The sequence below is a fragment of the Chaetodon trifascialis genome, chromosome 3, assembly GCF_039877785.1.
Source record: "Chaetodon trifascialis isolate fChaTrf1 chromosome 3, fChaTrf1.hap1, whole genome shotgun sequence".
In the NCBI taxonomy this organism is placed as follows: domain Eukaryota; kingdom Metazoa; phylum Chordata; class Actinopteri; order Chaetodontiformes; family Chaetodontidae; genus Chaetodon; species Chaetodon trifascialis.
This window is the reverse complement of record NC_092058.1, coordinates 31,424,676-31,441,047: the sequence shown is the minus strand read 5'-3', so window position 1 is coordinate 31,441,047 and position 16,372 is coordinate 31,424,676. Positions and strand designations below refer to the sequence as shown.

Genomic DNA, 16,372 nt, shown 5'->3' with positions numbered 1-16,372 from the left:
CTGAAATATAAAATCACCATTAACCTAATACCCTCAGTAAACTGCCCTGCAACTGCTGCGACTAACAATTATTTCCAATATCAGTTACGGCTGTACTGAAACGGGCGTGTTTTGGGCCCAAATGCAGTACGACGAAGAGCAGGGACAGTTGGTAATGACCTTTATTTATATCGAAGAAAAAGCAAGGTACGGAGCAGAATGCATAGCTTACTAGCTTACTGCAGCCGCTGATGACGAGGAGGGAGCTCCGCTTTCAGCCACTGATGACACGGAGGGAGATCCGCAGCCGGGGGAATCAGCTGATCGAGCAGCGGTGCTGGCAGGGAGAGAGCAGAGGAGTAGTCGGAGGCAGGCGTGGAAGTCGAAGCCAGATGAGCAGTCCACGGAAGCAGAAGTACCGATGGGGAGCAGGCAAGAGGATAACTGAAGCCAGGCGGAAGGATCGTTACCAGCAGAGCAGTCAGACACCAGGAATGCTGAGGCAGAGCACGAGGTCAGGGACAGAAGGCAGGTGAGTTTACCGGGAGACAGACGAGGAGAGCAGGTCGGGAACAGGCAAGGTCGGCAACGGGTGATCAGGAGGTCAGCAGGAAAACGCTGGAAAGTCTCGCATACTGCAGAAGAACAATCTGGCAACGAGTGAGAGTGCTGGAGAGGCTTATATGCAATTCTTCAGAGGCCTCCGTTCCAGCCTCCTCACCCTCCAAGAATGAACCGTCCTCTTCTGAGGCTGACCCCCCGTCTTCCTCCTCAGACCCAGATGTCCCAGATGCAGGAGGGGAGTGAGGGTTGGTGTTGGGCCCCCCTTGTGTCGAAGCGATGTTGGAGGGCTGGTCAGGGTGTTGTCGATGGAACTCCTGAATGAGCCGTGCATCCAGGATCTGACGGGCAGGGACCCATGTCCGCTCCTCTGGACCGTACCCCTCCCAGTCAACGAGGTACTGCAGGCCTCTTCCACGACGACGAGAGCGCAGCAGGCGGTGTACCGTGTAAGCAGGGCCCCCGTCAATGATGCGAGGAGGTGGGGGTGGCTGAGAGGCAGGCAGCAGAGGACTCTCCCGGAATGGCTTGACCCTTGAGACGTGAAAGGTGGGATGGATCCGCATGGTACGGGGCAACTTGAACTCCGTCAAGCCACGTCAACCCCGTGGCCGAACAGCCACGGGGTTGACAACCCTCTCGATGGGGAATGGTCCGATGAACTTGGGAGCCAACTTCTTCGACTCCACCCTCAGCGGCAGGTCTCGGGTCGACAGCCACACCTTCTGGCCCACCTGGTAAGGAGGAGCCCGGGAGCGGCGACGGTTGGCAGCTGTGGAATACCGATCTGCGGTCCGAAGGAGTGCAGACCTGGCCTGTGTCCAGGTTCGGCGACAGCGACGGATGAAGGCTTCAACAGACGGGCAGGTGGTCTTACTCTCCTGGGCTGGGAACAGGGGAGGCTGAAAGCCGTAGGCACACTGGAAGGGAGAGAGCCCAGTGGCGGAGCTGGTGAGGGTATTGTGGGCATATTCAACCCACAGCAGTTGCTTAGACCAGGTGGCAGGGTGCTTGGAGGCCATGCAGCGGAGCGCCGTCTCCAACTCCTGATTCATCCTCTCGGACTGACCATTGGATTGAGGATGAAACCCAGAGGACAGGCTGGTGGAGGCTCCCAAAAGACGACAGAACTCCCTCCAGAATGCTGAGGTGAACTGGGGGCCTCGATCTGAGACCACGTCAGACGGGAGGCCGTGGAGCCGGAACACATGCTGCAAGACCAGGTCAGCAGTCTCCTTGGCCGATGGGAGCTTGGGCAGTGGCAAAAAGTGAGCCATCTTGCTAAACCGATCTACTACTGTCAGAATGGCGGTATAAACTCCTGACTGTGGCAGCCCGGTGACGAAGTCCAGCGAGATGTGGGACCAGGGTCGATGAGGCACAGGCAGAGGTTGCAGGTGGCCGGCAGGGGCCCGTCTTGGGGCCTTGTTCTGGTTACAGACTGGGCAGGCATTTACAAAGTCTCTGGAGTCTTCATCCAGTGTGGCCCACCAGAACCGCCGTTGCAGAACCTCCTTGGTACGCTGAATTCCTGGGTGACAGGTGAGTCGGGAGCCGTGGACCCACTGCAGGACCTCAGACCTCAACTCCTGAGAGACGAACAGGCGGTCTTGGGGACAAGAGCTGGGCCCCGGCTGATCCTCCAAGGCAGCCTTTACCCGCTCCTCCACCTCCCAGGTAAGGGCGGCCACCAGGCGGGAAGTGGGAAGGATGCTGTCTGGACGGGAGGGGTTCTCCTCCCCGGCCATGTACTGTCGGGACAGGGTGTCAGGTTTGACATTGCGGGAGTCTGGTCGGTAGGAAAGGGTGAAGTTGAACCTGGCGAAGAACAGAGCCCACCTGGCCTGGCGAGAGTTCAGTCTCTTAGCAGAGCGGATGTACTCCAGGTTTTTGTGGTCGGTCCATATGAGGAAGGGGGTCTTGGTTCCTTCCAACCAATGGCGCCATTCCTCCAACGCCAGCTTCACTACCAACAGTTCACGGTTACCGATGTCATAGTTCCTTTCCGCTGGGGATAGACGCCTGGAAAAGAAGGCACAGGGATGCAGTTTTTGATCCTCCACAGAACGTTGAGAGAGGACGGCCCCCACCCCCACATCAGAAGCGTCCACCTCCACCACAAACTGTTTCTCGGGGTCAGGAATCAGGAGAATGGGGGCCGAGCTGAATCGCCCCTTGAGGTGCTGGAACGCCTCCTCGGCGGCTGGGGTCCATCGGAAGGGAACTTTGGAGGAGGTGAGAGCAGAGAGGGGAGCAGCCACCGTGCTGTAACCCTGGATGAACCTTCTGTAGAAATTGGCAAACCCCAGAAAACGTTGCAACTGCTTATGGGATTCAGGGGCTGGCCAGGAGGTGACGGCTGAGACCTTGGCATGGTCCATCTCCATGCGGTTCTGGCCGATGATGTACCCCAGGAAGGAGACAGAGGAGGCATGGAACTCGCACTTTTCTGCCTTGACGAACAGGGAGTTCTCCAGCAGGCATTGCAGAACAGTCTGGACGTGGTGTATGTGCTCTTGCTTGGACCGGGAGAAGATCAAGATGTCATCCAGGTAGACGAACACATACTTGTTGAGCATGTCCCTTGGAACGTCATTGATGATGGCCTGGAAAACAGCTGGGGCATTGGTGAGTCCAAATGGCATCACCAAGTACTCATAGTGACCTGTGGGCGTGTTAAAGGCCGTCTTCCACTCATCCCCCTCGCGAATGCGAACCAGATGATAGGCGTTGCGGAGGTCCAACTTGGTGTACATGGTGGCCCCTTGGAGAAGCTCGAAAGCTGAGGCGATGAGGGGGAGAGGATAACGGTTCTTCACCGTGATTTCGTTCAGGCCACGGTAGTCGATGCAGGGCCTCAGGGAACCGTCCTTCTTGTCGACGAAGAAGAACCCCGCACCAACAGGAGACGAGGAGGGTCGGATGATCCCAGCAGCCAAGGCGTCGCTGATGTAGGTCTCCATGGCCTCCCTCTCAGGTGCAGACAGGGACTAGAGACGACCCTTGGGAGGTGTGGAGCCGGGCAGAAGGTCGATGGCGCAGTCGTAGGGCCGATGAGGGGGCAGAGAGGTGGCCCTCGCCTTACTGAACACCTCCCGGAAATTGTGGTAGTCAGGGGGTACCATGGAGAGGTCTGGGGTAGCACAGGAACTGACAGGCGGAGTGGAAGCCACTGCCTGTCTGAGGCAGACCTGGTGACAAGAGGGGCTCCATCCCAGGATAGACCCTGTAGACCAATCAATACGGGGGTTATGGCGGCGAAACCAGGGGTAGGGTAGTAGGGTAGTGTCCCTCTTTACTGCTGAGCCCTCCCTTTTACTGGACACCTGGAGACGAAGTGACCGGCCTGGCCGCAATAGAGGCAGAGATTCCTTCGGCGGCGTCGCTCTCGTTCCTCAGGTGTTAGACTGGTGCGTCCCACCTGCATAGGCTCCGCCCCCCCCATGAGCGGGTTCCGAGGGGAGGATGGGGGCACCAGAAAACTCACGCTGGCGGACAGGAGGTCGACGGTCTGCTGCCTCTTGTCGTTGCTCCCTCCTTCTCACCTGTATACGCCTGTCCAGCCTCGTGGTCAACTCAATGAGTCCATCCAGGGAATTGGGGAGGTCAAACGAGACCAGCTCATCCTTGATGTAAGGAGCTAGTCCGTTGAGGAAAGCGTCACACTGTGCAGCAGCGTTCCAGTCACTGAGGCGAGCCGGGGTTCTGAAGTCTATGGCATAGTCGGCAACAGTCCGATCCCCCTGCCTCTGGCTCATGAGTCCCCCTGCAGCATCATGACCTGAGGAAATGGGTCCAAACACCTTGCGTAGCTCCTCTGCAAAAGCCTGGAAAGAGGCGCAGGCTGGTGTGCCTCTCTCCCACTCCGCCGTTCCCCACAAACGTGCCTTTCCAGTGAGATGGTTGATGGCGAAGGCGATTCTGGCTCCCTCTGTGGCAAAGGAGTGGGGTTGAAGGGCAAACAGAATAGAGCAGTTAGTCAGAAAAGGACTGCAGCCCTCAGCATAGCGTTCTGGCGCCCCCACTCGGGGTTCAGATGTGGTGCTCGAAGATGGCCCTGGGGAGGGAGCAGGAGGGGCTGGAACAGAGGCAGCAGCGGCGTGCTGAGTCATAGAGGCGGCCAAGTGTTGTACCTGGGTGGCTAGCGAGGTTAGCGCTCGTTCCAGAGCCGAAGCTGACTGACGAGCCTCCGCCGCATTGGAGGCGAGCAGAGCCTCATGCTGCTGGAGCATTCCCTCCACCCGAGCTAGGCGAGACTGAGGAGAGGTGGGATCTGTTGGGTCCATTTTTGGCCAGATTGTACTGAAACGGGCGTGTTTTGGACCCAAATTCAGTACGATGAAGAGCAGGGACAGTTGGTAATGACCTTTATTTATATCGAAGAAAAAGCAAGGTACAGAGCAGAATGCATAGCTTACTGCAGCCGCTGATGACGAGGAGGGAGCTCCGCTTTCAGCCGCTGATAAAGCGGAGGGAGATCCGCAGCCAGGGGAATCAGCTGATCAAGCAGCGGTGCCGGCAGGGAGAGAGCAGAGGAGTAGTCGGAGGCAGGCGTGGAGGTCGAAGCCAGATGAGCAGTCCACGGAAGCAGAAGTACCGATGGGGAGCAGGCAAGAGGATAACTGAAGCCAGGCGGAAGGATCGTTACCAGCAGAGCAGTCAGACACCAGGAACGCTGAGGCAGAGCACGAGGTCAGGGACGGAAGGCAGGTGAGTTTACCGGGAGACAGACGAGGAGAGCAGGTCGGGAACAGGCAAGGTCAGCAACGGGTGATCAGGCAGGAAACCGCTGGAAAGTCTCGCATACTGCAGAAGAACAATCTGGCAACGAGTGAGAGTGCTGGAGAGGCTTATATGCAGGGCTGATTAAGATGAGCTTCAGCTGTGACGGCAGGTGAACAGAGTAGCGCTGATGAAGTGGGCGCGGCTGGCAGGTAGCGTGGAGAAAACACTGCAGCAAGGCGATCGGAGGTAGATGAGAGACAGAGACTGTGACATGTACCAAGTTTCACAATGCTAAAATGCAATATATCAACAATATTCAGTTAGCTGAGAAAGGATTACAATAATCAACAACAAGTAAATCTTGTCATTTACCTCCCAAACAAGATATCTGAGCAGTGACATGAAATGGAATTTCTTCTCAAAGTTGGAACATTCTATTAGTCTTTTGGTTACAATCAGACATGTTCTCCAACTGACAACACAGATGTTTGCTGTGACAAACAGACAGACAGACTGACTGACTTAAAAGCATGTTATTCCCCAGAGTCTCTCGATCTGATCTGATTCTGTAAAAATGTCCATGATGTACCAGTCTATCTTGGTGGTCACAACAACCAATCAGGCCAGCAACGTGAAATGTTCAACAATTTTCACATGGTATTTCATCAATAAATTCACTTCTGACAATTTTTGCAGTGAGAACGCAACTGTGTAAATTTTGAATATTGGCAGTTTTACTTAAGTTGATGATGAATTGAAAAATTACTCCAACATTTTCAGAGTTGGGAAGCTCCATAAGCACCTGCAGAGGTAGCTATAGCTAACCAGCATTCCAGCCACGCTCACAGCACCTGCTTACTCAACAGTCACACAGACCACAACTGAAAAATATTCTTCATTATTGTACCCCTGGTACATGAACATGAAATTTGGGAAATTTTGGAATCACAGAATGACCAACACAAACAAAGCATTAACACAAACAAAAATACCATCAATCAACAATTTTTCTGAAAAGATAACCACTTTGATTGAAGAAGGAACTATTTTAATGAAACAAAGAGACCAAGCTAAAAAGATTTATATGGCCTCTAGCTCAGTGAGTGACAAAAAAGAATATTGTACTCTGCGAAATCGAGTTACTAAGATGAACAGAGAGAAAAAGAAGATGTACTATCAGCAACGAATAAAGGGGGTCCAACATGATGGCAAAAAGCTGTGGAATGTGTTAAACAATATAATGGGTAGACAGTCCAAGGTGAATTTATCCTACATTGAATCTGATGGAGTGTTTATAACCAAACCATTGGAAATGGCCAATTATTTCAATAACTACTTTGTAGAAAAAGTTAATAAACTAAGGTATAAAATGGATATGGAGTATAATTGTAAATCATGTACATTAATTGATAATCACATTATGAGAAATAAAAATTGTAAGTTTGAATTCAAATAGGTGGAACTAGAGGAGGTTGAGAATTTGTTAAGGACCATTTCTTTGGAAAATTGTGCTGGTACAATGGTCTGGTCTGTTGAGTGGAATTTGTCCAAATCTCTGGAAAGAAGGTAAAATACTGCCAATAATAAAAGACTCCAAATTCCCTATGGATGGTCAGAATAGCAGACCAATTACAATTTTATCAATTCTAAGTGCTAACTGCTTGAAAAGACTGTATTCAAACAGATTCAAGATTATTTTACATCAAATAGTTTGATGGATATTTCTCAACATGGCTATAGAGTTGGACAGTCCACATGTACAGCACTAGTTAAAATGACTGATGATTGGCTAATGGGAATTGACAAGAGCTTGCTTTTGATCTTTTGATCTTATAGACCATGAATTGCTGATTGATAAATTGAGATGTTATGGTTTTAGTTCGATGGCTGTCTCATGGTTTGAAAGCTATTTAGACAACAGAAGTCAGCGTGTATATTTAAATGGTACACTTTCCAACAGCAAAAGCTTAAGCTGTGGGGTGCCGCAAGGTAGTTGTTTGGGTCCTCTTTTATTTTCTATTTTCATAAATGATCTTCCACTTGTAATTAAAAAATCCAATTTGGTATTATATGCTGATGACAGTACACTATATTCCTCCGCACCTACAATAGGTGAACTTAACTCTGTCCTCTCAAAGGACTTTAATTCAGTGTCTGATTGGGTTACAAGTAATAGACTGGTTTTGAATATTTCAAAAACTAAAAGTATTGTTTTTGGTACACATCACAGTCTAGCTAAAAATCCTACACTTGACCTACAAATCTTGGGAAAATCTATCAAACAAGATGATAAAGTCAGGCTTTTGGGAATTACCATTAGTAATACACTTTCGTGGTCTGACCATATTAATCAGATTGTCACCAAGATGGGTAGAAGTATCGCTGCTGTTAGGAAATGTGCTCACTATTTAACTCCTGAAATTTGTAGACAGGTAGTACAGACACTGGTGTTATGTCATCTTGATTATTGTTCAGTTATCTGGGCGTCTGCACCCAAGTCTGAGCTGATAAAATTACAAACTGCTCAAAATAGGGCAGCTAGACTTGTTCTTAATTGTTCTTATAGATGTAGTGTTGACAGAATGCATTCTTGTCTTAGTTGGCTGAAGGTGATTCATAGGTTATCTACTAGTTTATTATTATTTATTCAAAACATTATTCATAGCAGGCTCCCCACTGCCTTCTCTAATCAGATTGGTTGTAATTCAGATGTTCGTCATTACAGTACCAGAGCTTCAACTCGGTGTCAACTTACATTACCAAGACCTAGAACTAATTCAATGAAAAACACTGTTGTTTATAGAGCAATTTCTTTATGGAACATTCTACCTTTAAATATTAGGACCATTTCTAACAAAAAAGCATTCAAAAAATATGTAAATTCATTTTTTAGACTTGAGCGCTAATAGAATATCATTATGGAAACTGTTATTATTTTTTTTCCTTTCTTTTCTTTTTCTTCTTTTCTTCTCTGTGGATCTGTCTTTAGATGGTAATTTGTAATTTGTATAATTAATTTGTATATTGTTGTGTATTGTTGTTTGTATTGTATTTTTTAAATAGGACCCCAGGAAGACTAGCCTGGTGTTTGTGCGTCGGCTAATGGGGATCCTCAATAAACATAAACATAAACATAAACATAAACATAAACATAAACATAAACATAAACATAACAAGGATAATGTTATGCTCCCAAAGCAACAGAAATACCAAGAGGATGAGCTCCAACTTGAGTTACATGCAACAAAACGCAGGTTAATTTTTTTCCTTCCAGTCATCAGATAGGTGTTACTCTCTCAGGAAAATGTTCATCCTTCAGAAAATTGTGAAAATCCACATTAATAATTACTCTGCCTTTTAGAGCAGTGATTCTCAACTGGTGGGTCACCAAGAAAAAAAAAAAAAAAATTAAGAAAAAAAAAAGCTTTTATTTTTTTTAAAAGCTTTGGGCGGCTCTGAATAAAGTCAGCATGTTTTAACTTTTTCAGTTGGCAGGTTGTCTACATTGATGATTAAGAGTGGCTTGTTGGCTTTCCCGCCTGTTTTACTTATGTCACCCCCAGTCTCTTATCAGTTTAATAATTTGTACTTCTCCTGTGTTTTTTCATTACAAATCAGCCTGCTCCTGCAGTTTTTGTGAATCTGCTTTTGTGTTATTAAAAGATTGCTTTTGTTTTGTCAACATGCTTGCCTGAGTGTCCTGTTTGTGAGTCCAGCTGAACGACCAAAACCTAATGGATAACATATTTATACCTCCAGCTTGATTCTGGCAGATCAAGGATCTCGTCTAAACCATGCAGAAGATTTGTTGTATTTTTACCTATCAGAAACCAAGATGGTTAAGTGGGAGGAAAATGTGAAAGCTGTTCATAGCTTGTAAAAAGATGTTGCGAATGCATGAAACTACAAGCCCTGTACTCTAGCAATTTAGCTTTGCACTTATATATAGCATAACAACATAGCAACAACTAACATAATCAACAGAACACAGAACAACACAATCAGAACTGATGCAGATGGAAGGTTCTGTAGTAATTGGCTGGTCGGCAGGTTTTAAATGCAGCAGAAGGTCTTAAAGAGGATTATGGGATGTACGAGGCTCTAGGTCTGAGCACAACTAACTAATTAACACAACTAACATATGGTCATACAGCACATCCCTGTCTGCTGCTGTGGACTCTGATGTCTACAATGTGGCTGTTATGTGAGCAGTGGGGCTTATTTACTGATTTTTAACCTTCTGTAGTCTGTAAAGCAACCTCAGTCTTCAAAAAACATATCATACCACAGTGATGTGAAATTGATGGTGATTCCAAAACAGGAGCTCAGTCAAGGCCCATTGTAAAGAGAGCCCACAAGCTTTTTATTGATTTGGCGGATTTGGATCCAAATCCTGGACTTGAGGAGAAGAGCTGGTGGCAGCTATATATATATATGTGTGTGTGTGTGTGTGTATATATATCTCCTCACTCTCTCTCTGTCTCTCGCTCTCTCTCTTGCACACGCACACACACACACACACACACACACACACACACACACACACACACACACACACACACACATACACACACACACACACGCACGCACGCACGCAAGCACGCACGCACGCACGCACGCACGCACGCACGCACGCACACTTAAATGTTCTTGCTGACACAACACAGGTTTGCTACAGGTCATGTTTTTGGACTGGAGGCACCAACAGTATAAAGTCTATTCCAAAAATCTCAGTGTCTCCATTTTGTTTATTTATTCTTTATATGTCTCACCTTCAAAGTAAAACAAAAAGCAATGACTTGCTCTCTAGATGGGCTATTTAGAGGTATGGGGACTTGTTAGATGAACTTGTTTAACTTCATTCATACAAACCAGTTACTCATCTCAGAGAAGTTTGAGTGATGGTCAGGTGCTCAGTGTTGCCTGTAAAGGTGATGATACTCCATAGTGAACAAAAAAATGTTGAATCTTCATCTGTGTACCTTTTCACCACCAAGCCAAATCAGCTGCTTAACTTATGCAAGTACCACTTTCCTTACAGCTAGCTGAGTGAATTTATAATTAGAATTGGCTTTCATAACCAAATGCAATTTCAAATTGATCACCACTTTTACCAGCTGCTTTCTGGTGACAGCCAGTACTAATTCTATTTGATTGATTAATATGCTGCATACTTTTGTACTATTTGTACACTGTTTTGTTTTTGTATGTTTTGTTAGGTTTTTTATTGTGATGCCATTGAGTCAGTCTTTGTTAGTAGTAATAATAATTGTTTTTACATACATAAAGCCAATTTTCACATGTATCGATATCCTTGTTTTTCTGCTTTCTACCCTGAATTTAAATTCAAATTCAAAAATTCATTTTAAAAATTAATTTGTGCGTTAAGGTAAATATCAACAAGAGTATGGTTTTATTATGCAGACTATGAAATCATACCACTGGACCAGTAACTACAGGGTTGTGTATTATTATTCTTACTTAACACCATACTTCGCAAACAGAGCTAAATTTTCCTTACCACCTGTCTGAGTGGATAACCACTTAACTTACACTGGGCAGAAATACTACACCAAGACAGATGTTGGAACAGCAGATATTGAGGGAGAAAATTTACTTATTCAGCAACAGTGCTCAAACAAACAAACAAACAAACAAACAAACAAACAAACAAACAAACAAACAAACAAACAGATAGGTCTGAACTCTTTTGCCCTTGCAAAGTATACCAACACATCAGGCCAGCAGTGTTGCATGAGGATATAAATGTGAGGAATGCTGTGGTTGGTTGTTACCTGGAATGGAGATAACAGGAGTTGTCTCATTAGGTACCACTCTGGGTGAACTGCTGTCCTCTACATAGAAATGGGCTGTCTGGAAACACCGCCTGACAGAAAGAGAGAGCAAGAGATATAGATACATGTATAGATACATGTTAAGGATGTGTTTTATTTCCATCAGCAGACGGTTTTAAAAGCTCTTGTGACTAATGCATGGCATGGCTATGTTGGAGTTCCCATTTGAGGTCAAAACACAGAGAAGGCATATCCTGCACCTGAATTTGGAGAATAAAACGTTTGTATCTGTTGTAGTCATCAGTATCACTGAACCCATTGTGCATTGTCACTTGTTTAATAGTGCGTTTGTACTGTGCATGCCAACCATTTTTAAATCAACCACTACTCATTCATTCCAAATTTTCCATTTTCTACCTAATTTGTTAATGCTAACTTGACTGTTGTTCTTGGGAGGATGTAGATTCCAATGATACGCATGAAATCACTCTCTGCCTCTGCTTGGAGGGGATGATCCCTCAGCTTCAATATGCTCCAAGCATAGACCCTGCCCATCAAGTATGAATTGCTACTGCAGCAACAAAGATCGCACCCCACACCTACTTAACCTACTTAAAACTCTCACATGGGTCATGTTGAAAAGCAAAATGTTGTTGTTGTCAATTTAGTATGGACTTGTTAGATGAGGACCAATGGTAACCAGATTTCCAAATAAATACAGGACTGCATTATATCACTGCTACCACTCTTACATACTTACAGTCCACCAAGAAGTTACAGAACAAAAAATATAGAATCGAAAGAGTTGCTAGGGAAAATATCACACAGTGTGTGTGGACCAAGGAGAAAACATCATTCATGAATGCAACACACTGTATATTCCATATTAGTAGTGAAACAGCAATAATTTTACTGACCACAAATACTGAAACATTACTAATGCTCTTTTTATGATGTCGTCCTCTGCTTTCTTTTCAATTGGAAGCATACACTCATTTATATTGTTATTTGTGCATTTGACACAAAAATACACCTATACACTTCAGTCACATAAAAGTCTTGCAAAGAAGGCCTGCCATATGCCTTGTGCTATATACAGACATACATTCAACAGCTAAACTTGCTGACTATAGCTAAGGACTCTCTTCATCGACTATTACAACTTCCACTGACAACAACAGTTACATCATCAGTCCAGACCCTCCCTACCTGTATTTGGTACAGAGCAAAGAGCAGAGAGCGTTCATCCTGGTGAACAAGCAGAGGAGAGAGAGCAGAACTGCTGCATGCTGCTGCTGACATGAACTGAGAGGAGTGCATAGCCAGAGGGGCAGAAGGAGGGAAGACAGAGGGAGGGAGGACGGCTTGCCTAACAAGGCATGTGGGGGGTTGTTCCCTCTCTCTGACACACACACACACACACACACACACACACACACACACACACACACACACACACACACACACACACACACACACACACAGGTCAATCCAAAGCCACTTCCCGGTGTGAGACTGCTAGTGTCATGGTGCATTGAAATCACAGGGGACAAAGTTGACAGAATCATGCTGAGGTTCAAGGAAATTATTTACAAAGCAACAGGAAGTCACAGTTCTTCACTTTGTTTGGTTCTGATTGTCTTTTTCACACTTGGGATTTTGGAACTTTGGATCATATATTTAGTGATACTCTTCAGTTTTGAAGAACCAATCCAAACCTTTGAAATACAAACTATATAGATCTACATAATACTTATGTAGGTCTTGGTGGTTTTTCATTGCCAGTGCCAATATGATACCTGTTTTTTTTGTCCTGCCATTTTTCATGTCACAAAATAATCTGAACTTGGTCAGTGTCCAACATCTTAACACAAGTAGCTGCATATGACCATTGTATACAGTATGAAACAAACATGTTAAAAGATATCTAATCAAAGAATAAATAAGAATAGTAAGTGCAGCAAAGCCAAGCATTTCAGTATTCTATGCTACAGATGACTCACTCTCAAAACTAATAAAAGATTTTTCCCAGCCCCATGTAGAAAATAATGCAATTAATGTGGTAAGAAATAAGTACATATGTGTACATATGACCTGAGCGCAGCATAATGTCCCCAGATATCAGGCAGAATCAGCATTTACAGTAAATACCATGTTACAATTACAATGTAAGGTCAGCATTCTTTTTCTTTTCTTTTTTTTATTGATAAGATTATATTTACGTCTTTCCCATAAAAACCTGTACGCAGCAGCGCAACAGTATGGGGGTGGTACCAACTGCTGCTAGAAGGCCAATGGGACTGCAGTGTTGGTGGAGTGTGTGGAACACTGGGTTGTGACCTGAACTTTTCTCTAGGATTAAATACCGCAACACACACCCAGCACCTCCTGATGGGCCTCTATGTGTTTGTGTGAGGGTGACGAAGAATTTCTCAACAGTGCATACCAATGTTCTCAATCAGAAGTCTGAAAGCAAAAATGTATTTTGGTCAAGCAGTGGTTATGGTGAAAAACTTTGAAGGTACAAATAATAAACCTGAAGGCTGTTGAAATAAAAGGCTCTTTGGTATGATCTGTTAGACCACAAATATAATATGCATGCATGCCTATACAATATGCAACTCTGAAAATTTTGCATATGCAACCTTAAAATCTGTGTCAAATTATATTTTATTAGAGAGAGAAAAACATACTGCATCACTTACACATTAACACTTTTGTCAATGTATTTATTGTTACTGTAATTGCTTTAATGGAGAACCAAAATCAAGGCCAATATGCAGTGAATTTATGCCAAAGAAAAAAATAATCGTTTCAAGGCAATATTGAAATCATTGTTTTCACTAAGCTGAGGTTTTATCATTTCTAATAATATGGACAGAAATGATAAAGATAGATCATTTAGATCATAAAGCATTTATTATCCTCTGTTGAGTGCTTTGTTCGTATACACACTGATATGTACAATAACACACTGCAATACAATAATACCTGCCTCAATAATGCCAAAGCATTATAAAGACGACTACTGTGCTTAAGACAAGGCCTGCCTCAGACTCTGAATATTTTTCTACAAGAAACAATTTATCACAGTGATTAAAGATCTTTGACTCATACAGAGACATTAAGGTGATTATAAATATTAGATGTGGACTATCATCAAGGTCATAGTTACAATGACAGTTACAATTTGTCATTTGGCAGATGCTTTTATCCAATGCGATGTACATATAAGATTTTCATACATCACAAGCATACATCTAGATGGGAGAGAACAACAAGAGTAAGTGCCATAACAAAACTTTCTGGTCCAACTGGACATAGGTGCTACGAGACAGTGCTACGAAGTAATGCATAGAGGGAACTTTTTTAAGAAAGAAGGTTTTCAGTAAAGAGCTTGGTATTTCGTCTTTTTCTTTGTAGGCAAGCATTAAGGAATGATGTGAGCAGAGCTGAGTCAAGTTGAATACTGATCTGTTGTTGTATAGAGCGACCAGCCGGGATGACAAGAAGCTCAGTCTTTGACAGGTTAAGCTGAAGGTGACACTCCTTCATCCATGCCGAGATATGGGCGAGGCATGCCAATATATGTTCCGAGACAGTGTCTTGTGGGAACGAAAGGAGGAGCTGGGTATCGTCAGCATATGAATTGTATGAGAAGCCATGTAAGGGGATGACTGCACCAAGTGCGGTGGTGTATATTGAAAAGAGAAGGGGTCCAAGCACTGACCCTTGAGGTATGAAAACAGCACCTTCGTTCAGCTAACAAATAAAAAAGGTAAAACTATGCCAGGTAAATTAAATGAGGCAAAATTCCACAAAGTGGTGAAAATGTTACATGTGTGTATCAAATGTTTCTTCATGTGTTATTCCTAATTGGTTTCATTGCCAGAAAATATTAATCAATCCTAACAAGCTAGATTAACAGCATTCATAGAAAACTTTTTTATGAGGTATTCAAATCATATCTGAATTTGGTTTTGTCTCTCGCCTGAAATGGAAATTATATCTGAAAAGATAAATGCAGCACATTCTTGGGTGTGATTTGAATATCTAAAAAGATCATTAAGTGTGCTAGAAATTATCTTGAAAACTTGTTTTCCTCCTCATAATAGGCCACCCTGGAGGTTTCAGGTAATAATCTTCATTAAGCTTAACACAATGAAAGATTTGGCATCCGCTGAAAACATCACTCAGAGGACAAATTCAAAATAATAACTACCCGTCCCTCTCAACCTGCCATGAAGATGTGCAGGAAGAGTATGTAGTGCTGGAAAAATTAAACAACAATAATAAATAAATAATACTATACTCGTGCTGAAAAAATCAGCATGAGTATAGAACCCCATCTCCTGTATTTACAGTGTAAGAGTAATAATCATCCCCCATTTACAAGTTCAGAAACTAGAAAACATAAGTATAAGAACTGTGCACTATTTATCTATTCATTTTTTAATACTCTTCAATGATGCCAAGCCAATTAGAACTGACAATGAATAAAATCTCTTAGACTGCATTTGGGGAAATGTGTATAAAATGATGCACAATATATGTAGAATATTTTGATTTGATGGAGTCATGTGGTATCTCTGGTTTCAATACTTTACACAAGTGTTGTGATGCTTGAAAAGTGTTGGAACAAGCAGATTCTAAATATGTATTATTACTGTAGGTGATTCTTTGATAGTGTAAAAACCTACAGGAAAGAGACCACATTCAAAGGTTAAATCCAGAGTTAAAGAGATTAAAGAGTGTTGGTGCAGATGTGGTAATCAGTGGTATGCAAAATGACAACTGAAAAAGAAGCTATATTGTTCAAACTTGCCAGCGTATTGCACAGCACCACCATTAGCTTGGAATTCCATCAGAGTTGCCAACATCATGTAAAATGAAAATGGCATCTGGCACAATCAACAGTAAATTAATGTAAAATACTGTTTGCAAAAATTTAAACATGCCTCCAAATTAGGTTAAAATCAGTCAACCAAAGCCTTGATTATATATAGAGCAGCCGTGCCCTCTGCTCTAGCCTCTTTCCACTAACATCTGCAACTGTATTTTCTCAGAGTATTTCTTTTATTGCTATTGATGAGATGAAAAGATGGAGCATACTAATGATGATAAATTGATACCTACGTCTGTCAGCATAGTACCATTTGAACATTTTACTATTTTAGGCAGCAATTTTACCATAGCAATGATTAGTTTGTTAGCATTCAGCAACTCCAGTTCACTCTTTAAGAACTCTTTGAAGTACAGATGCAAATGGAACAGTCAGACTCTGTGTACACACACCCCAATGGTGAGAATTG

At 43.9% G+C, this 16,372-nt stretch overlaps 1 protein-coding gene across 2 annotated transcripts in view; it reads right to left on the bottom strand.

The window, feature by feature from the left end:
• Positions 1-16,372, bottom strand: part of LOC139328600 (receptor-type tyrosine-protein phosphatase gamma-like) — a 551,152-nt gene that overhangs the window by 37,102 nt on the left and 497,678 nt on the right. For both annotated transcript variants that reach the window (XR_011602038.1, XM_070958423.1), the window contains exon 14: positions 11,061-11,152. Coding sequence is in view for 1 of the 2 variants with exons in the window: in XM_070958423.1 (XP_070814524.1) it covers positions 11,061-11,152 (92 nt within the window). In the remaining variant the exon portion in view is untranslated. The remainder of the gene's footprint in view (positions 1-11,060; positions 11,153-16,372) is intronic.